General features: G+C 37.5%; 3 protein-coding genes across 6 annotated transcripts in view; all 3 read left to right on the forward strand.

Annotated features, from left to right (window-relative positions):
- LOC107668391 (mucin-4-like) overlaps window positions 1–5,051 on the forward strand; it is a 24,219-nt gene extending 19,168 nt beyond the window's left edge. For 2 of the 4 annotated variants that reach the window (XM_016460245.1, XM_016460246.1), the window contains 3 exons: window positions 1,476–2,461; window positions 3,737–3,848; window positions 3,927–5,051. In XM_016460245.1, coding sequence (XP_016315731.1) covers window positions 1,476–2,461; window positions 3,737–3,848; window positions 3,927–4,114 — 1,286 coding nt within the window. In that variant the 3' untranslated portion in view covers window positions 4,115–5,051. The remainder of the gene's footprint in view (window positions 1–1,475; window positions 2,462–3,736; window positions 3,849–3,926) is intronic. The other 2 variants (XM_016460248.1, XM_016460247.1) reach the window with 2 other exon arrangements.
- A 1,073-nt stretch (window positions 5,052–6,124) lies between these two features.
- Window positions 6,125–8,926, forward strand: LOC107668363 (cellular repressor of E1A-stimulated genes 2). The gene is made up of 4 exons (XM_016460205.1): window positions 6,125–6,683; window positions 7,601–7,770; window positions 7,929–8,042; window positions 8,622–8,926. The coding sequence occupies exons 1-4, from the start codon at window positions 6,270–6,272 to the stop codon at window positions 8,761–8,763; spliced, it is 840 nt and encodes a 279-aa protein (XP_016315691.1). The 5' UTR covers window positions 6,125–6,269; the 3' UTR covers window positions 8,764–8,926.
- Window positions 8,927–11,092: 2,166 nt separating this feature from the next.
- LOC107668362 (alpha-1,3-mannosyl-glycoprotein 4-beta-N-acetylglucosaminyltransferase A-like) overlaps window positions 11,093–21,660 on the forward strand; it is a gene marked incomplete at its 3' end in the record, with an annotated part of 32,911 nt that continues 22,343 nt past the window's right edge. Inside the window, exons 1-2 of the mRNA XM_016460204.1 lie at window positions 11,093–11,261; window positions 11,627–11,945. Coding sequence (XP_016315690.1) covers window positions 11,852–11,945 — 94 coding nt within the window. The remainder of the gene's footprint in view (window positions 11,262–11,626; window positions 11,946–21,660) is intronic.

A 21,660-nucleotide genomic window follows, 5' to 3' on the forward strand; every position in this document is an offset into this window, starting at 1 on the left:
AACACATCATACCCAAGACATTAATCTTCATTTAGTTCAGGATCATTCTTGCTGTCGGAATGGTACTTTTAACGTAAAAGTGAGTGAAATTAGACAAACTTGGGGGGGCGCATGTCCTAAAAGGTTGAAAACCCCTGGGTTAGGGTGACCATACGTGCCATTTTCCCAGGACGGTCCTGGCCAGGATTTCTATATTGCCTAAAATATCTAGGTTTTAGCTTTGTTTGCGTGTTCAGACCGATCGGTGTATGACATCAAAATACAATACAGACGGTTCCTTATGCTTTCAAAATGCTCTCGAGGTATTTTGATGTCATACACCGATCGGTCTGAACTCGCAAACAAAGCCAAACCCTAGATATTTTAGGCAATATAGAAATCCTGGCCAGGACGCGTCCTGGGAAAATGGCACGTATGGTCACCCTATTGTAGGTCTTCCGAGAGGAGTTGCCACGGGTAATTCAAACAAAGTTAGTTTGTGAGTAAAGTGTCAAAAAGGTCAGAAGGCATGTGTCGCAAGGAGAGGACTCTCTGCAGAACATTTGGGTAGGGGTCTTTTAATGGTCCCTCAGTCACACCCATCTTTGGTGGAATGGCCAATACGTGAATTTTGAGTGGGAGAAATGTTCTTTGTCTCCATTTACAGTCCATTTGCATGTTTATTGCTAGTCTGGAGAATTGGTGCAGTTTTACCCAAAGTATATAAAAAATAGTATGATGCATTTCATAGTCACATAGTGTACACCATTGTTTAGGAACTAAAGAGCAGATCATTTGATACCAAGAAAGATACGGCTAGAAGATATTAAAGCAGAGATACATACTGTATACACTTGGATATAAGCATTTAGGCTAGAGTTGAACTAATACCAATAAAGAGTTGCAACTAGGCTAATATAATAGGGGAACATACCAAAGACACATGCATGTACCATATACATTTTATAACAGCTTAATCATGGCCAAAATAAAGGAAATGTCTCTATGTGTGTGCGTTATGTGTATTGTAAGTGTGGGGGTAATTCACTGGTTTGGTGCCTGGTGCTGAGTGTGATCGTCTTCTCATTGGAATGTGTTTGAAGTCAGATGGGTAGATCAGAGTACTGTTCTGTTTAGCATCTTCTGGATGGTGTGGGGAGACCCTTGGAAATTTAGCACCCATATAAACGTAGACTGTGGGGTCAGGTCTGTAATTTCTATGCAGATGTCAAAAAGGCTAAAAGGATCTCTGAGACATAAAGCCCAAACGATCATCGGTGATCTTATGCAGACAGTACAAACGTGCCCATGAAATTTCACAGAGCAATGGTAAATATGGCCGCACTTTTAGTAGCAAGAGCACACCTATTCACTGAATTAAGTCATACCTGATTTTGCATTTACACATTTTACCCATGTTGATTAGATGACCTCCATCGAGGGGCGAAATAAGATGAATGATATTTTGATAAATAAATATTCTTCTGCATTTTCAGAACCTGCTCAGCCCTTATCATCAGCCAGCAAATCCACTAAGATTGTACCTTCACCAGCTAAAGAAGATGCAGACTTGCCTCCAGAAGAGACAACAGCGGTATACTCTCAGGGGAACGCACCAACATTTACAGCTTCAGAGGTGTCCTGGATGGAGATGGCCAGAGAGAAGACCAGAAGTCTCCAACAGCTCTTTACCAGTAGGCTGCCTGAGTTTCCTAGCTTGCAATCACGACCAACAACCTTAACCACAACACAACCACAAAGCCAAACGTCCACTTCACAAACCAATCCAAGAATCACACAGACCATTTCAAGCCAGCCGACGACTACACAACCTCTTTTGAGACCTCCAGAAACAAAACCATTGCCATTTGCACAGCATTCTGGAAGATCAACACAATCTACCACTCAGATGATGCAAACTCAGACTAAAACAACAACAAGCCAGCCTTCGGCAAATTCAACTCAGACTACCACTAGTCAATCTCAAATTGACAGTGCCAGAGAAGTCCAGTTTCAGTCCAAGTCTCAAATTTGTAATTCGACAACAAAACCAACCCAGTCTACAGTTACATGCACATCGACCACACAAACCACCACTGTATACACAGCAAAACAGCCATCACAAGCGTTGGCACCGCAGACACCACCCATCCAGCCGTCATCACCACTGCGAGCAGCATCACAGACCCCCACACAAGCTATACTGCGTCCCACACCACCCCCAGGTTACCCACATCTATCGTCAAGCCCAAAGTTAACGTCCCACCTAGTGTCCCAACAGTCTGCCAATACTGTCTCAAAGGATCAGCCTCAGAATGAGGAGAGAGAGCCCACTGTATTCTCAGGGAAAGCTGACAGGGCGTCTGTGTCTCAGGGGAAGGGGACTAGGCCTGAAGATGGCAGACCAGTGTGGGCAGCAGGATCAGGAAACAAGACCTCGCTCTTACAGCGCTGGGAGAACCAAACAACTGCGGCAACCAAGGTATTATTTTTCCTGTAATCTCTAAACACACTCAGTTTATTCAGTTATAAATAAACCAGAGAGAGGACACTTACTTAGGCCTCAGAAAAACGAATGTGATTGTTTCGCACTAGTCAAGATTCCATTCATGTTTTACAAAAAAATGTTTAGCGCATCAAAATGTTTACTGATTTAGCAGAAATGCTAATTATCAATCAGATTTCGCAAGATTGTCTATAATCTTTTTTTTATTTTTTGTTCAACTTTATCGCACAAATTCTGTTTCTATGTTTTATATGTCTTTAAAAACTAGTTTGGAAGCACATTTTTGTCAATAAAAATGACTTTAGCGTAAATACGTGTGGGGGTCACATGACAGAATTAAAAATGCGTCCACGTCCGTATTATAACATATGACATTTTTTCTTTTGTTATGCCTTTATGCCTGTAAATTCAATTAATACCACTTCTGTCACTTGGATGTTGGTGAAAAGTTAACACAAATAACAAATGCTAACTCTGATGCTGGTAGCTAGCATACAAAATTGTTGGTTTGCTGTGAAATCTGGGAAAATTGTAATACTAGTTAGAGACTTTATCCAACTGAAAAATTGTTATTTCAAAATACTGAACTTGTTTCAGGTAAAAACGGCTCAGTAATATTATATACAGTACACTGCCATGAAAACAGTTGTGATAAGATAAAATGTGATAAAATAAGCAGATTTTTGTAGAAACCATGATAAAAAAAAAATTCAGGATTCTTTGATGATTTGAAAGTTCAAAAGAACAGCATTTATTTAAAATAGAATACATTTGTTACATTATAAATGTTTTTACTGTCACTTTTTATCAATATAATGCATCCTTGCTTAATAAAAGTGTTCATTTTTCTGCCCCCCAAAAAATTAGTGACCCCAAACTTTTAAACGGTATAGTTAGATAGGGCAGTTAATATCATAAGTCAAAAATCTGCAAATCAAAAATCACAAAATAAGAAATTCATAATCCATAGAGATCTAAAGACTTTGATCATTGCCATAGGAGCAAAAAACAAGAATTTTTGGAAAAAAGCTTTCTTCTAAAAACAAGAAAAAAAAATACCACATGGTGTCACTAGTGTTCATCTGTGCTTACGATAGGAATATGAATTATACATTTATAATTTAAAATACAGGACTCTTTATGGAGGGGACAAGTGTACTATTTGCTCATAATATCCAGTACAGTATGTTCTGTTTGTGGTGTTTTGCTTTGTGAATTTTTTTCAGATTTCCTTTTTACTGATTTCGATAGACAGGTGAGCAGAAATCCACAGCAGACTCCCAAACCACATCTCAATCTACAGTTCCTCTCAGACCGATCTCAGAGGTCTCAGGCACAGGATTCGACTCAGGTTTGTCAATGCGTAAGTGGGTGAAACAATGAGTTTTACGTGACAGCTACCTTTGAAGTATATGCTCATATTTGGTGTCAATATTTCTAGAAGCATCAGTCTCTTCTGTTCCCACGATGTCAGCAGACAGAGAGAATAAATGGCAGCAGAAATCAGTGCCACCATCATCACCTTCATCATCATCTCCTCTGCAGTCTGTCCGTGACAGTGCCCAACCATCCTGGATGGAGCTGGCCAAGAGGAAATCCCTGGCATGGAGTGATAAGACTATGGACTAAAAAAACATTTATATGCACATGGAGGAAGAATTTACAAGTGCAAGAAAGAACTATTAAGGGGTTGGATGCTGAGGTTGGAGTATCTGAGGGCATTTTCATGCTACCGTTTCCTAAGTTGCATCCAAGCAATTGTACTTGAGTCAGAGGTTTGCTCCATGTGAACTTCAGTAGACTTTGAAGTTGATGTTAAAGCAGTGTGTTCTGGAAGTGAACCACTATTGCTTGTGTATATTATTGAAGGAAAGTTGCACATTCATCAGTCAGTAAACCTCCTAATAGTGTTTGTCTTCTAAAACCTCATGTGTGCTGCTTACGTTCTCTCCATGTGAAGTATGAATGTATACACAGGAGATAAGTACCAACGAAACAAAAAGGAGAAGTTAATATTGTGAGCTTTAAAGCCATGTTCTCTTGCAACTCTGGCTAACAGCTGCTGGTAATGTATTTTGTAAATGCACCACAGTGCAGCACAATAGAAAACACTGAGAAAGTAGATCAGAGGTGGAAGGGGAGGGAAACAAATTCAGGTTCAGACTCAATCAAAAGCACCCTGAGTGAGATCTCAGGAACAGAAACATATGGTAGCATATGTTTTATGCACTCACGTGTGTAGACACACAACAACAATATACAGTAATTGTCTCCCATGTAATATGTTGCTCAATGTTTCTCAGGTTTAACACATTGTATCATTGTTTTCTTGTGAAAATAATTAATTTGATTGTTTCCTTTCCAATTACAGATTTGATTTATTTCCATGAATTCCATCCGAGAATTTGTATGTATTGTGACATTGTATCATCTGTTGATTTTCTGACACCTATTAAGTTTGAAGACTATTATTTTATGTTAAATTATGTGACTGTAAGAATATTTCAAATTACCTTGAGATTGCTTTTGAAAATACCGACTTCCTTGGCCAATAAATTCATTTGACTAAATCTGAGACGTGATATGCTATTTATTGTTATTAAAAAAAATAAATATCAGTAACACAACAACAATAAGTATTGTTTAAAAATGAAAAATGAATATGATATACAGTATACTTTACACAGTGTAAAAAGCTTTAGAATCTCAGTGTAATTTTGCTATATATATATATATATATATATACACACACATATATATATATATATATATATATACATACATACACACACACACACACATATATATATATATATATATATCAAATTACTATATTTGGAATGGCAAATTACCAAACTAAGGATATGGTATGTAATTAGTTTTTTTATTTATTTTTGGATTGACTGAACACAATAAAATATAACTGATATATCTTTTTTTTTATAGATATTTTTTTGGTGTTACCATTTTTTCCTCTCTTTTTTTAAATGCCAAATTACCACCAGAATTCTACATTTGGAATGGCAAATCATCAAATTATGGATACCATGGTAATTTTCGTATTGACTGAACACAATAAAAAAAAAAAGATAAAAAAAAAACTTTTTTCTATTCTATTTATTGTATTTTTTTAGTGTTACGGATTAAAAAAAAAGATATTTTATGTCAAATTACCTTCATAATACCACATTTGGAATGACAAATTATGGATACAAAGGTAATTTTTGGTAATGACCGAATACAATCAATGCAAAATGTCCCCCTTTTTTATTCTACATTTATTTAATTGTGTTATCAACATTGAGTTTTATGCCAATTTAGAGTAAACTGCTGTTCAAAAGTATATTATTTTAAAGTATATTAAAATAGAAAACTTATTTTAAATGGTAATAATATTTCACATTATTACTGTTTTTTTCTGATCAAATAAATGCAGCTATGATGAGCAGAAGAGACTTCTTTAAAACACATTAAAAATCTTACTGATCCTACGCTTCTGAACGGCAGTGAATATTTTACTGATACATTTCCTTCATAAGAACACTATTGGAATATCAAAGTACCCCAGTATTTTGGTGAAAACGACGGTTACAGTGGGATGAATAAAACAGCCCCAAGTAACAGTAGAGATGGAGGTCAACCTGCTGCGGTTTTCAGGCGGTCCAGGTGGTGTCGCTGTTTCAGACGCATCAAAGTTTCTGGTCACTGTCATGTAACGCCATATCCATAGTTGCGAAATAAACATGCAGTTTAAAGAGACGCAGCCCCTGTGAATCTGAACGCTATGCGGCTGCTGCTTCATCTCGTCCCTGCAGTAGCCACACTGCTGTGTGTCGGTGAGAGTTACACCATCAGGAGCTCGGTCTCGTGGGCTGTCACCAGTGATGTGGTGGAGGAGGAAGAGCTGGACACGCTCTCGGACGAGGCGCCCGCTGTGCTCGTCGATAATATCGGCATCTGGAAACAAGCCTATCCGTCCTCCGTGTACCGGGACGCTTCAGAGAAGAAACCCGACCAGATATCGAAAAGCGAGGATGTGTCATCCGCGTCCCGTGTGTTTTCGTACCGGATGGAGGAGGTGAAGGTGCCGTCCAGCATCCCTACACCTCCACCGCATGAGGAGGCGGCGAGAGTAGCGCGATACATGGCGCATTATAGCGACTGGGGTCACCTGGCTACCATCTCCACACAGGAGCAGGTGATGCTTTATTTACTAGGTTGGATTTAATCTACCTTCCTGCAAAGTTCACTGGCAGCTTTGATCTATTCTTTTCAGTTATCTATAAAATAAACGGTTAAGTCAGTGGTTCTCAACAAGGGGCCCACTAGGGGGCCTCAGCAAACTTTAAAGAACCTCAAGATTACTTAAATGATTTAAAATAAGACAAAAAAGCATTAAAAATCAGTCAATATATTTATTTTAATTGGCCTTTTTAACAACTGCTATTTGTCTTTGAAGATCCAGTGGCTGGCTGCATAAACTGCTTAGACAAAAGTTTGTCATCTCATTTTGATCTGCAAGACTAGTTGTAACTTTTTAAAGTCAGTTATGTAGAAAGTTATATTGGTCTAAATTGAATTCGAAAAGTAAGACTGATTACCACTTGGTTAACTGCTAGTTAGTCAAACTAGTTCTTAACATAGTGGTATGTTTATGTAACTGGCCCCAGGTTCTTGCTGTCTTGGAAAACCTGGATATATGAGGTAGCCTAATTTTAATAGTGATTACTAGGAAAAGTAATGTAAATTAATAAATCTCAAAACCATTGGCTTTTTTTTTTTATAATGAATGCACATTTTTTTATAGTTACGGCAAACTCTGAAATACTTTATCAGGTAGATATTGTGAATAAAAATGCTTTGAAAAAATCCTTATCCAGTAGTTCACATACGACTGGAAGAAGTCATGGGAATATTGGTGTGGACAAAAGGTTAAGAACCACTGTATTAATAAGTGTTTTAAAGTCTTAAATCTTAATGACATTCAGCCAGTCATTATTGCTAATCTAATCTAATCTAATCTAATCTAATCTAATCTAAATAAACGTTTTTTTTTAAAGGCACATATGATATGTCTTTAATTTAGGCTGTTTTCTTTCCCCATTACCTCTTTAGATTAAAGGACTTCCATTCGGAAACATTTTCTCTGTAAGCGACGGTCCAGCTGACAACAGCACTGGCATTCCTTATTTTTATGTGACACCGATGGACAACACCGTAACAGATCTTCGCAGCTTCCCTTTTGCCTCCTTAACATTTTCCGAGGCAGAGGGAGATTTCTGCAGGTGTGTTCACTTACTTCAAAACTCTGAAATAACTGGAGTGAGAAGCCTTTACATTTAAATCACGTTTACATATCAAAACAAAAAGTATCTTTGACAGAGATCATTGTATAATGATCATCTAAAGCATTTTATCCTCTGGCTGTGCTTTCCTGTGACAGGAAGCAGGTTTATGACCCTGAGGACCCCAGGTGTGCTAGACTCACTTTAACTGGTAAAATGGTGGAGGTGGGACCAGAGGAGCTTGACTTCGCCAAAGAGGCTATGTTCTCCAGGTGATTATGCAAAATTATAAATCATACACACATTTTCATTTTCATTTCAGTGACCTCAGCTTAACATACTTCATACGTTTAAGGTTGAACATAAGGTCTGTGTTCATTTATGTCTGTTGGAAAAGTATAATTAGTGATGTTTGCCTATTTTTGCTTAATATCTTGATTATTTTCTATGCTGTTCTCATTGATATACTACATAATATAGCTGTTTTTTGTATCTGATGTAACTGAAATGTGCACCTACTTATTTTATAGCTGAAATGCATTGCTAATAGACAAACAGTCTAGTCTGATTCACCTTGCAGCTGCATTAGAATAAATTAATTATTTTTTATTTCACCTCTCAAAAAAAAATGTTTTTTTTAAATGGTGCAAAGCTGTCTCTGGTGCCAAAACTAAAAGGTACATCCTTGTACCATATTTACCCCATATTAGTACCATAAAGGTACAAATTAGTACTTTAAAGGTTCATATTAGTAGTGCCCCAGTGATAGTTTTATACCCTTTTACTGAGAGAATTGGGTAAGCAGTGTGTTTTGCAAATAATGTGTTAATTTTGGTGTGTGCTTTGTTTAGGCATCCTGTCATGAAGAAGTGGCCCCCTGGACATAATTGGTTTTTCATGAAGCTGGTTTTGCAGCAGGTTTGGCTGCAGGACTGGGTTGGAGGAGTCTCTGTCATTCCGCTTGAGGAGTATTTCAAAGCAACACCTTTCTGAGAAAAAGAGCAACATTCTATAATGAAAATGGTACAAGCAGAATTGAACTGATTGTACAGAAGGTGGTTATGTTTTTGTTACTTTCAACTAGTGGTGGTTTTTGCCCTGGCCATGATGCCTGTTCAGTGCCTCTGAACATATTCCTGCGGATTTATTGAATGTATAAATTATGTTCAAGGAAGCCTAACATTATCTATAGAACAATTTCACAGTTACTTAAGGTTGAAGACCTTTATCACAAATAGACTATGTAGACACTGTATTGAAAGGAAAGCTATTCATTCATTATAAATAAACAAATCACTCAAACTAAATAAATCTAGCATAGGCCTTTACGAAGAAAAGTCTTTTCTCTACTAAATACCTTAGTACACTAAGAAAAGGTATATACTAAATAGATTTTGTAAAGGTATATACTAAGTAGAGTTTTTGCCTGTTTTCTCTGAAACCCACTTTACTGTATATCCTTGTATGTCTGACATTTCACTAACAGCCAAAATGTGGAATACAAGTTATGTGTGTGTGTGTGTGTGCAAAAGAGAGAGTTTTTCATTGTGTATGTATGGCATCTAATGCTTTTCAAGTTCAGTTTCAGGTCTGCATTTACTTCTCAAGGACAGTGACTTGGTACAGTACATGACCTCGTATGTTACACTACCTAACACAACTACAATGTAATTGACACCTTAATGAAAATCTCAAATATCTGTTTGTGCCTTGCATTACCTCTTCACAATGATATTCATGTGCTGTACAAATAAAATAAGAAATATGTTAAAAATACATATTGTGTGGAAAGAGTAGTCATTGCTGTTTTGTGGTTGGCGTTTTAGTCTTTTAATGTAAATGAAGAACAAATAACATAGATTACAAAAAGGACTGATTGGAGTAATATGATTATGTAATACAGAATTAAGCTTAAAATAGTACTGTCAAGAGACTTCAGCAAAAGTGTCTTATGTAACGCAATATCTGGCTTAAGTAAAATTAAAAATGGTCTGTGCAGGTTATAATTAATCATCTCCATTTGAATGATTTCAGCTTTATCTTCAGCCATACGTGTTCTTGTAAACCAGACTTTTCTGTGCGATGTACAACAGGCAAAAGGAAGCTTTCAATGTCAGTCAACTGAGTAAAAATAATCACATAGGCATCTCAAAGTAGCACTGCTTGACTGTATGACTGAAATGAGACAGTGTTGAAATACAAGAGTCGAGCATATACATAAAAATAGATCGGGGGAAAGAGCTCAGTTTATGGAGAGGACTTCAAATCCAGATGATTATAACAAATGAAGATTAGACATAATAATGAGAGGCAAAAACCAGGAAAGACAAAAGCAATTTGTACGGGTCGCAGTAATACCACTTTAATGGCACTACATTAAAATAACAGGATTTGGGGAAATTCAAAGAAAAGATATGACAGATGCTTGCATACAATAATGGTTCAGTCCCACAAGCTATCAGTGACAGTGAAGGTCAGAAAAGCCAATCAATTATTCATTAAATGTGCACTCCCTCTGGCGCCTGCATTCAGACAGCATGAATGGCATACGTGCACATCTAAATACATCTAATTATGGCAATAATTGCCCCCCCAAATTAGTATAATTATATGAGTAGTAGAAGTACTCTCAGGAAAATGGAAAGCTTTCACATTAACTGTACTGGGGAAAAAGAAGACATTGATGTTATAGGAAAAAAAATCATTTTACTGATATATGTGATAGGATATATTTGTATTATGCATAATTATGCATAAAAGAGAAATGTACATTCACACTAAATATATTGTTATATTGTTCTAATAGCCTTTTTCTTTTACATTTCTACAATAAATAAATAAAGTGAATTTAAAATAATTTGATGACTGACTACTGACTGATACAACATATGTTAGTCAAACTGTACACACTATACACAAACTATACTTTCATTCACAATATTTTCATATTCATGTTCAAAACCCTTCTTATTCCAAATATAGTATTTCCTATAAAGAAAAATATGTAGCCTACAGTACATGTCAGTCTCCATGCAGTGAAAGCTTGTTAATGAACACTTGCACATTGAACTGATACTCTGACAATAGTATTTCAGCCGGAATTTATATCCACCCAATAATTTAAACAGAATTGTTGCAAGAAATATCTTTATCTTTTAAAAGTGCTGAGGGGGTGTGCAATGGGCTCAGGCCGCCGTGTGGCGGCAGACAGGAGCTGTGCGCTGACTCCAGCCAATCAACGTCAGTGACGGGCGGGGTCTGATGACTCCAGCCAATCATAGTTCTCGAGTGGACGATCTTGCTTTCTGTGGGTGTGGTCTTCAACAAAGCTTGATTGAGAGATCACATCACCGCTGACGATTCTGGCAGGACGGTGCGTCTAAATTGCTATTTTAATGATCATCACAAAACGTGTTTTTGCTCGTTTTTTCACTGGATATTTTTTATGAGATCGAGCCGCGTCGGTTCGCTGTTCAATAACAGGCCGAAAGGTAAGAAATGTTGAACTTGGGGTTGTTGCTCATGCCTGTCTGACATATTTTGGGGTTCTCCGACAGGTAGTCAACTCTGTGTATTTTACAGCCCAGGCTGTTTTTTGACCTTTCAATGTTTTATTTTACCCAATCACCCCTGCCCCTAAATTAGTTATCCTCCGCAGTATTTCTGTGTCTCTCAGTGATTCATTTCCTTACAAATAAGGTTGCATACATATTTAATCTGCTATCTGTTTAACTTGTAACGTTAGTCAGTGCGGTCCGGAAAAAAAAGAGAGAAACCAAGACCGTATGTTTTCATGTCGATCTCTGTGCCTTTCTGTATTTAAAAAAAAAAAAAATGTATTCATGAGCCCTTCCAGTAACGGCAGGCATGAGGATTGCACATCTTTCTCTGGAAATGCATCAGTTCCGCCGGGCTGCCTCGTGACCCCAGCAGCGACCGAGAGGAGGAGCAGGAGGAGGACCGCGGTGCAGACAGTCGATGATCCGGGCCCCCGTCACCTCCTGTCCGCTCCCCTGAAGCGCGTATGCACGCCTGGATCAGGAGGACCAGAGGCAGCTGCACGGGGAGGCGCTGAAATGAGATGAGGCTCAGACATGGAACTGTTGCCACTGCGATCATTTTCTTCACGTCGTTTCTCAGTCTGTCCTGGTACACGGCTTGGCAAAATGGCAAAGGTGAGTTCATCTCTGAGATTAATTCAGTCATGCTATCACACGAGCGAGAAGCTGATGCTCTTTATATTCAGTACTACAGCACAATTATGAGTGCAGGTTTTGTGCAGCAGTTCAATAAACAAGTTATTGATATCGAGTAATTTAAGAGTACATTTGGCCTTTTAGTTTGTTTATTTTTTTGTCAAAAAAAAAGTTCTAAAGGAAACCAGCAACTTTTACATTTCATCAAGCATCACAAAGTATAAAATCTGGTCTGGAGCAGTGTGTATATGTGGAACGGATCCGCAGAGATTAGCCCACCACCAACTCAAATTGACTCCGCTCCATTACAGGGTTTTTTGTTTGACACACTCTAGTGCGAGAAACCCACTTCAAGTGGGCATTGAGTACAATTAAACACTTGCTGCGTCTGAAATAAAGATGCTTTGCAACTGTGAAAGAAGTGCATTTTATATAGTATCAATGTGAGTAGTATGGATGAAATCCGGATGCACTACATTCGTCATGTTGTCATTGTTGTGTTGCTTTCTCGCAATTCACATTTCCCCTGGTCTCACGGGATGGTAGAAGTGTCCATTGGATGCACACATCGTAATCTTGTCTGCAAGTTGTAGGTCATCTGGGTACTTTAATTTCTCCTAGTGATTCTTCTCTAGTAGTGATTCTAGAAGTAGTGATTCTGATGAACATTCATGGAGTGATGCAAATAACCATGAAACGCCTTGAAAATCCTAAACATTAACAAACTTGTATAAGGACCAGAACTGTTGTATAATGAATTAATATGCAAGTTCCTTCAAACAGATTGACTTCTTTTTTTTTGATGGCACTGGTGGAGTGTGCAAATTTGATCAAAGCAAGCAATTGTAGTAACTATGGTATTTTGGCCTAAACTATCGAATAACTGTGGTAATATTTTGCAGGGTGCTTGATGGTTTAATAACTGGGTTGGTGAACTGAAGGTTGTAGATAGACCACAAGGGGTTGATCAATGAACTGATACTGGGCACTGCAGGTTGTGGGAACACATCCAGTTGGCCGCACTAGATGACATTAACTTTAAAGGAACTTCATATTTTCTGCCAAGAAAGTATCTAGAGGGAGCTCTGGAGAAGTCTTAATGTTGGGAATTTCAGTTTAGGATAGCACCAAACCACACTAGTTGGAAATCAATGGGCTCTGGAGCACATTGTGACAGCTCATTGCTCTATGGTCGACCATTCTCTAGTTAAATCCATCCGTGTATTGATTAGAGTTGTATAAAGCAGAATGTACAATTCGGTATGCTTGTTGATGATGATGTTTGCCAAACTCAGATCCTTGCTTCTGTCTCATGCAAGTTTTCTCCTTGAGATTTAGCCAAATGTAGAGGTCGACAAATTTGCATTCACCCTCATTTGCATTCCCAACGCAAACAAATGGAAAAGCATTTGTAATGGCAATGAGATGTCAGATATTTGAGATATTTCATTCCATTTTCATGCAAGTTAGGGGTGGAGTGAACTTTTTGGCCTTTGTAAGTGATTTGTTTTGCAAAATCTGTTTTTGTTTGATTTTGTTGAATTTAATTCTTTAACAATTTTGCAAGTCTGTAAGTGTCTCTATTTTCATTACCATTGTATTAAGCGCTACACATTCACATTATACAGACATTTACTGTACATATAGCTACATATACATTTCTTTACATCTGTATAAAGTAGGGCTGGACAATAATTCAATATCAATATGTATCGCGATATAATTTTTTTCAATAACGGTGATATGATTTTTAAACACATTTCCGATATTTCGATATACATTACCAGTTTCCCATATATAAAGTTATATAGATTTTTGACTCAAGGCAGTGTAATAGACCACAGTCCTGGAGAGGAATCTGAAAAATTCCCTCTCCCCCAAAAAACTGTTTTATAACATCATATTCAACCTGTCTTTGAGAAACTGTTAATCCCAGATCTTGTTAAGGTTAATTCTATTGAAGATTCTGTTTATAGCTTGAAGGTACAAAGAGACACTTGTGTATCAGCTCATTGGACAGATCTGAGAAATTTAAGCTAAATAAAAAAAAATGTGATGCACAACAACATTAGCAGATGAATATCATAGTCAAACAGGAGAATCTTTGAGAGAAAGGTCACTGTATTCATTGACATGAAACCCTCCCACATATGCACACACCTCGGAAGCCTGGTCATCGAGGGTTTATAGTGACTCATTATTCCATAGTTTGATGCCACTCAGATCTGAATAATTCTCGCGCTGACTTGCTGCTCTGTTGCCTTTTCTCTGTCAGACCTGATCTGCATGATATTGAGTGGTTTTAGTATAGGGAAACAAATTTATAATGTTTTAAATTGATTATTTATAATGTTATAAATTATTGTTATTGTCCTCTAAGGTTCAGGGTTCAGCCTGATTAGAAGTTCAGCAGATCTGCAGTTGTTGTGGGTGTGTTCTTGGTGTTTGTGGCCTAGCTGAGCAAGCATTGCTTATTTTCAACTGCCTGTCTTAGTAGCTGATTTGCACACGTGTACAGCGAATGTTTCCTGAAAGATCAAGTTAAATAGGGCTGTGCTGATTGAGTCATATATCAATATATAACATTTCTACTTTTTATAAAATATCTATTTCAGAAGAAATTCTTTATACTTTAGATCCTTTTATTACTTAATTTGTGTGTAATCAAAAATAAGTACAAAAACTCACAGCATTTCGTAGTGTGATCAATAGAGCCCGACCGATAGGGTTTTTTTGGGGGCCGATACCGATAAAAAAATGCCGATATTGATATATCGGCCGATATTCTTTGTGTATATTATGGTACAGTAACAGTCAAAAATTTGGACACTTTTCCATTCATGTGTCCAAACTTATATATATATAATACAGTATATACATAAACAGAATATATATCCATAAACACATTTTTGCAATGATCACTCAAATGTGGTGATCAAACACTTATAATGACGTGACAAAGATATGTAATGGAAGCAGGGCCTTTAACAATTTAACAAACTTTATTATCCAAAATGAGTCTGACATCAGTGCACTGAACAGTAAAGAAGTTTATTCAACTTTTTCAATTCAATTCCATTCAGCTTTTTTCCGTTGAAGTTTATTTCACTTCTGAACATTCATTCACGGATTTGCGCTACTGTCTTCACACACAGACGAAACTTACTAGAGAAGTGTGAAGTGTGACATAATATACCTCTGTAAATAAATACAATTTAAATTCACGTCTCGCACATAGGGCTGGGCAAAAAAATAGATTTTTCGATTAATCGTTTTTTTAAATGACATCGAATCGAATCGGGACATCTGAATCGATACCCAGCCCTACTCGCACATTTTAATGCCCTTTGAATGTAACGTGTACGTTCCCTTGGAACTGGAATCATGGCGGAATATCATGTGAAGTCCACTTCGCAGGGCACTTACGGTCAAATAAGACAACGCTTGAATGCTGCTGCCTGAACAAGAGACCTCCTTACTGAAGTGAAAGTGTTGGCTGGTGTCACTATATCGCGAACGCGGCGGCGGATCTCCACCAAGATCCCTTCAGCTCGAGGAGCCCAACCGCAAATTTAACTGCCCGTAACTCCCGGACCCCGGGGGCTATCGATGTGGGGGTGGTCTCATTCGAAAGGGGGCCTCGAGACGTACACTTGATGAAGGGATTCCCCCGAATTTGGTGCGGATCCGCCACGCCGTTACAGAGATATGGCCTTCAAAGTTTCAATGGTATTCCATACACTTAAGCTTTAAAGCGTTTCATCCAGGTCGCCAGTTGCAAACAATGGAGCGCGCTCTGCTGAACAAACTACATAATTACACCATTTACAAGCATTTTATCTGCGTTTTATGTTCTGTAAAAAAAATTTTCATATCGGTGGCATATCGGCGTCATATTCGCCGATACCGATATATCTGCGACAGGGTCATATCGGCCGATAAAATCGGCAAAACAATATATCGGTCGGGCTCTAGTGATCAAAACCACTTTTATGAGGCACTGTACTAAAGATTAAAAAAAGTAATATTTTTATTAGAAAGTAATATTTGTATTTAGCAAGGATGCATTAAATTGATCAAAATTATAATGGTTTTCACAAAAATATATAGCAGTACAACCGTTTTCAACATTGATAATAAGAAATGTTTCTTGCAGCAAATTAGAGTGATTTCTGAAGGATCATGTGACACTGAATACTGGAGTAATGATGCTGAAAATTCAGCTTTACCATCATAGGAATAAATTACATTTTAAAATCTATCGAAAGAGAAAACAGTTATTTTAAATTGTAATAATGTTTAAAAAATTACTAATTTTACTGTTTTGTTTTTTTTTATTAGCAGTATTTCTAAGTACCAGCTGTTGTACTTCACTGTGGCATGGTTAAAGATCTGGCATCTTAACTGAAATGTTACATATTCAGAGCCCATAAGAGCTGATCCGTGATTCTTTGTTATGCCCTTGATCAAGGCACTTAACTTAACCTTAGGTTGTTCAAGGAGTCACTTTAATATGTTCGGCTCGCTGAAAGTTGCTTTGGATAAAAGGGACTGCTAAATCAAATTAGTAATTAGTTGGCACCTTACATCATTCTGCTGCTCTCCTGTTATAGTACCAGAGGTTAAAATGAACTGCACCATTGCCTTACTCCTCCTATTTTCTTTTCTTCTGTTCCCCTGAGCCTACAGAGGCTTTGCATCCTCAGGGTGTGTGGAAAGCACAATAGGCCAAAAATAGCAGGCCAGGGAAGACGTGATTAGCCTAGGAGAAATGGTGAGGGAGGCCGCAGTTTTCTAATGAAGCCACGGAGAAGAGAGACTCAATGCTCATCACATAAACTTATTGCTTGTGCTTTTGTTGGGGCTGGATTGTTTTTCTTTGGGAGGAGCCCACGAGTGCCCTGTCAAGAAGAGAGCAGGAGAGCAATGGGGTTGTGTTAGGCACACTGCTGAGAGAAAAACGCAGAGATTTACAATAGAAAGCAAATGAACTCTGAGACTTTGAGAGCGAGAGTTTCACCATGCAAAGAACTTGATCTCTATAACTTGATGATGCTCTCATTAATAACCATCATCTCATTCTGAGTGATGCACAATTTTGCCTCCAGGATCATTCCGGATCATTCCGCTGTCAGCGTTCCAGACAAGTCCTCATTGAGTCACAATTACACTGTTATCACTGTGGCATCCCCTGCCATTCTTCTTCCATATTAGGCTGGAGAATGCAGCCATTGTCGTTAATGCCTTGTAAGTTTCCAGCCCTTGACATTTTTCAGTTTCACCACCTCATGCACCGTTTCTCCGAGGCCAACGGCTACTGTTCTTGAGAGCTGTCACAAGAACTCCTGTGCTGTCATTCCTGGCAGGTGTTATTGGCCTCCCTGTGTCACCTCACATCTTTCTCTCTCTCTCACACTCTATTTCAGGTGGTATGTAGTTAGAAACAAATGTGGTACATTATTTCTCTGTAGGGTTGGGAATTGAGAACCGGAAATTACTTGAACAGTTTGGTTTCGGTTCCATTATTGGAACATTTTATTAAATTACTTCTGGTAGGGTCAGTCTACAAAAAAGATTTGTTTCCTTTATTTAGATGTTTATAGCCAATGCCAACTTTTGTTAATATATTTCTGTACACGTCAACAAAAATATCTTGACCTTATATATGGGAATAAAAGCTATAGCTTAGGCTTTGTTCTCTTTGTAAATATAGTTTAGATAATATAAACTGGTACCATCATATTACCCCTTTTTAAGCAATTAACTCTTCAATTAATAATAATAATAATAATAATAATAATAAACTGTCATAATGACAATCAGCATCCTTTTCAGGTCAGTAAGAATTTTTAAAAATATTTTTATTCAGCAGTGATGTATTTAAATCGTCAAAACAAGCAACCGTAAATACATTTATAGTGTTATAATTATAAATGGTCTTTTGAACTTTTTATTAATTTAATTTATTATTAAAAAACATCATGGTTTCCTCAAAAATATTAGGCAGCTCAGCTGGTTTCAACATTGATAGTAATAAGAAATGTTTCTAGAGCAGTAAATCAGCATATTAGAATGATTTCTGAAGGATCGTGTGACACTGAAGTCTGGAGGAATGGCTGCTGAGAATTTAGCTTTGCCATCACTGGAGTAAATTAAATTTTAAAATGTATTAAAATACATTGTTACTTTAAATTGTAACAGTATTTCACAATATTACTGTTTTTACAGTATTTTTGATGAAATAAATGCAGCTTCGCTGATGAGAATAAGAGACTTCTTTCAGAAACATTAAAACAAAAAAATCTTACCGTCCTCAAACCTTTAAAGGGTAGTGTACTAATAGAAGCATTTATTTATTTAGTCATTTAGCAGACGCTTTTATCTAGGGATGCACCGATATGAAAATTTTGGCCGATACGATAACCGATAATTCTTTATTTTTGAAAGCCGATAACCGATATGTTGGCCGATAAATCTATATCCAAATTTTTATATACTTTTTGAGAGCCTGATTACAAAAAAGGTCTCATCATTAAAAGCCACATCCCAAACACTTCAACATAAGCAGCCTAGTCACATATAATAATATTTGCGGTCAGCAGAAACCATGTTTATCTTGAAGTGAACCAGTATTTAATGTAGTAATGTTTACAGCATCTCATTTTGATCATGGTTTTAGATTGCTTTCTCTCTGACTTTCATCTCCCTATTTATCTCTTTACCTCTGTAGGAATAGGATCAGATTATGTTTCTGCTGTGCTCACTTTAGACAAAAATTCTATAGACCACATAATAACAGTCCTGTCATTTTTGTAGATGTTTGCTTATGTGCACTGGGCTTGGCTGGGTGTTTACCAGATGGACACTGCATTGGTGTGTGTGTTTTAATGTGCTTACTCATCAGATTTACAGCTATTTGATGATATTCCACTCTCGTCATATTTCATCATTGATCTGTTTATTTTATGGTGGTTTTTGTTTATATCAATACAGAATTCTGCTCATACCGCTTGCAGAATCTGTGAGATGTGTAAAAAGGTTTTTAATGAGATGGATCATAACTATTTTTACTGTTCTGATGAAGCTGTGTGACACAACAGATATTTACATACATTTCACAAGACAAAATTTACATAAATGATCCTTTTTGGCTTTTTATCCTTTTGGAACTTTTAATTCTTGCCGCATTCACACAGCAGCAGAATACTGGTGTCAGTCCTGAGTCATTAATATGTTCGCGCTGCACGTTAGGGTTGTGACGGTGAGGACATTTTCCCACCGGTTAATCGACGTGTGACAACACCGGTAATACCGGTATCACTGTGGGGGCAGGGGCGTTCCCTCTTTTCCTGGCTTTCCTTCACTTTTAAAAAACTTGTAAAAGCTGCGTGCACATTTTACTTCCACGTTCAAATAGCGCCAATTCGGCGTAAAGCAATTGTTCGTTTTTAGTTTGTTTGAATTTCCCCTCTTTTCCTTGCTTTCCTTCGCTTTTAAATAGCTTAAAAGCGCTGTGCGCATTTAACTTTCACTTTCGAATTAGCGGCAGTTCAGAGTCAATTGCTTGAATGCAACAACAAAATACAACGTCAAACTCATTTTAGCCTATATATAAAACATAGAACTTTTATTAACAAAACGAATAGAAACTAAATCATCCACGATCGTCTTGTCTGTCTCACCTCACTCTTCTTGTCAGTCAGCTCGACTCACTCTCCTCACTGTAGAAATTAAATCTGATCTGTGATGCAACTGTCGTTCAACTGCATTGAGCAGCCGCGTTCAGTTTTTAATTGTAGTGTCTGTTCTTTTACTGAACTAAATGATTTTTATTACTATAAAAAAATCAAAACGACGGTGGGGGTCGGTGCCACGGTGGGCAAGTGACGTAACCGGTGTTGCGGCTTAACACCGGTATCACCGTCAGCACTGTATCGCGCGGCAAGCCTACTGCACGTATGCACTGTGTGTATTTTCGTGTGTGTTTTTGTTAACTTACAGAGCTGCAGATATGAGCTGTGTGTCGTCTAAAGGTTTAGATTGAGTCACTGTCCTCCATCAGAGCTCCAGTCGGTTCTCTGTGCGAGACTCGAATGCTCCACTCATTACTGAAGTATAAAAGCTGCCTTCAGTTAATCAGGATTTGATGACATGACAAAAAAAATTCAGCACAATAATACACTTACTCTTAGGTGGTCAACGGATGTTATTAAGAACCAAGGGTACGTAAACGAAGCAGAAGTTTTTTCTTGTGGAACATCTGTTTCGCAGCTTCTTCAGGGCAGTATGAAAAAGAATGTCTAATTTTTATGATCTGTCTGATTTTTTGTTAAACATCTTACAGATTTTTCACGATGCCACTTTTCTCATAAGTTTACATAATTTTCACGATGCCACTTTTCTCATAAGTTTACATATCCCTTGCCTGTGGAATAAGCAGAACAGTATTTAGGCGCTCTCTTGTAAAAGAATAGAGATTCTCTATACCCTGCAATTAATGAATGCCGTTTCTTTCTTTACCGGCACATACGGTAACTGGAAGAGAGGGGAAAGATGAAGTAACTCATTCATTGTTTGTAGGGTCTGAGAACTGCGTTTGTATTCCAGCCATTCCAAACCCCTACCTTTCCCTTTGTTCTTGCTCATGGCCTTTCTCTCTCCCAAAACAATTCACCCACATGTCATATGACCAACAGAGTGACTGTGTCACACAATGGCTCAGAACATTTCCTCTGTCTGCATTCCTTATTCCCTCATTCATAGTCTATTTATGTTTAGCTTCAACAAGCTTAGTGGTGATGAATTCAAACATGATCTGAAGTGGATTGATTTGGAGATTTCACGCTGCATGTGAAAACTGACACCTTTGGTCTGGTTTCACGGTTGCACTGAGGATCAAATAACAAACTTAAGTGAATTGTTTAGAGAGCTTTATCAGCTGATTTTTTTATGTGTGTGTGTGTATGTGTGTGTGTGTGTGTGTGTGTGTGTGTGTGTGTGTGTGTGTGTGTGTGAATAATTTTGGCTACACTACTGGCACAGAAATGACAAAATCACCTTTAACTATAAACTGGTGCTACAATGATCCCAAAAGGGCTTCATATTTCTTCAGTTAATTGCTGAAATCTAGCATCCAAATTAACATTTCACAAGTGCAAATTGACATCATAGTCACTTATTAGAAACTCTAAAAAGAAAGAAATTTAAATGAAAGGCATACTAATCAGACACAAAAGAAAACTGGTGCAACTCGCACGTTATCTAAAGACTTTTATCTTAGTGGAAAGGTTAAATTATTATTATTATTATTATTATTATTATTATTAATAAACATTTTTGTTTTATTATTGTTGTTAATACCATGTGATCCCATCTGTGTAATCACACTGTACTTTTGGTAAGAGATGCTGTTTTTTGTAAGTTATAAAGGTTGAAGTTACAGTAAATGAGCCGTAGAGATGGAGGAGGAGATAAAGAGGGAATTTTCATTTCTATGGGTGAGGCAATCTTGGCTTCAATCAACAGCAACTCTTGCCCTGTTCCTTATTTATTGTGTATGGGACAGAAGGAACATGTTCTGAACTTTTCATGTCTCTTTGGGTTTTGACCTCTGCACTCTGTCCTTGTTGGAACCATGTGTTAAAAGCATGTGACTGTCCTCTAAAGGCCCTATCTCTGACACACACACACACAC

Source organism: Sinocyclocheilus anshuiensis, unplaced genomic scaffold (genome assembly GCF_001515605.1).
Source record: "Sinocyclocheilus anshuiensis isolate Anshui unplaced genomic scaffold, SAMN03320099.WGS_v1.1 scaffold1237, whole genome shotgun sequence".
NCBI lineage: Eukaryota > Metazoa > Chordata > Actinopteri > Cypriniformes > Cyprinidae > Sinocyclocheilus > Sinocyclocheilus anshuiensis.

Coding starts and splice junctions, on each gene's coding strand:
- LOC107668363 (XM_016460205.1), top strand. CDS start 6,270: ATGCGGCTGCTGCTTCATCTCGTCCCTGCAGTAGCCACACTGCTGTGT. Junction 6,684..7,600: donor CCATCTCCACACAGGAGCAG/GTGATGCTTTAT, acceptor TTACCTCTTTAG/ATTAAAGGACTTCCATTCGG. Junction 8,043..8,621: donor AAAGAGGCTATGTTCTCCAG/GTGATTATGCAA, acceptor TGCTTTGTTTAG/GCATCCTGTCATGAAGAAGT.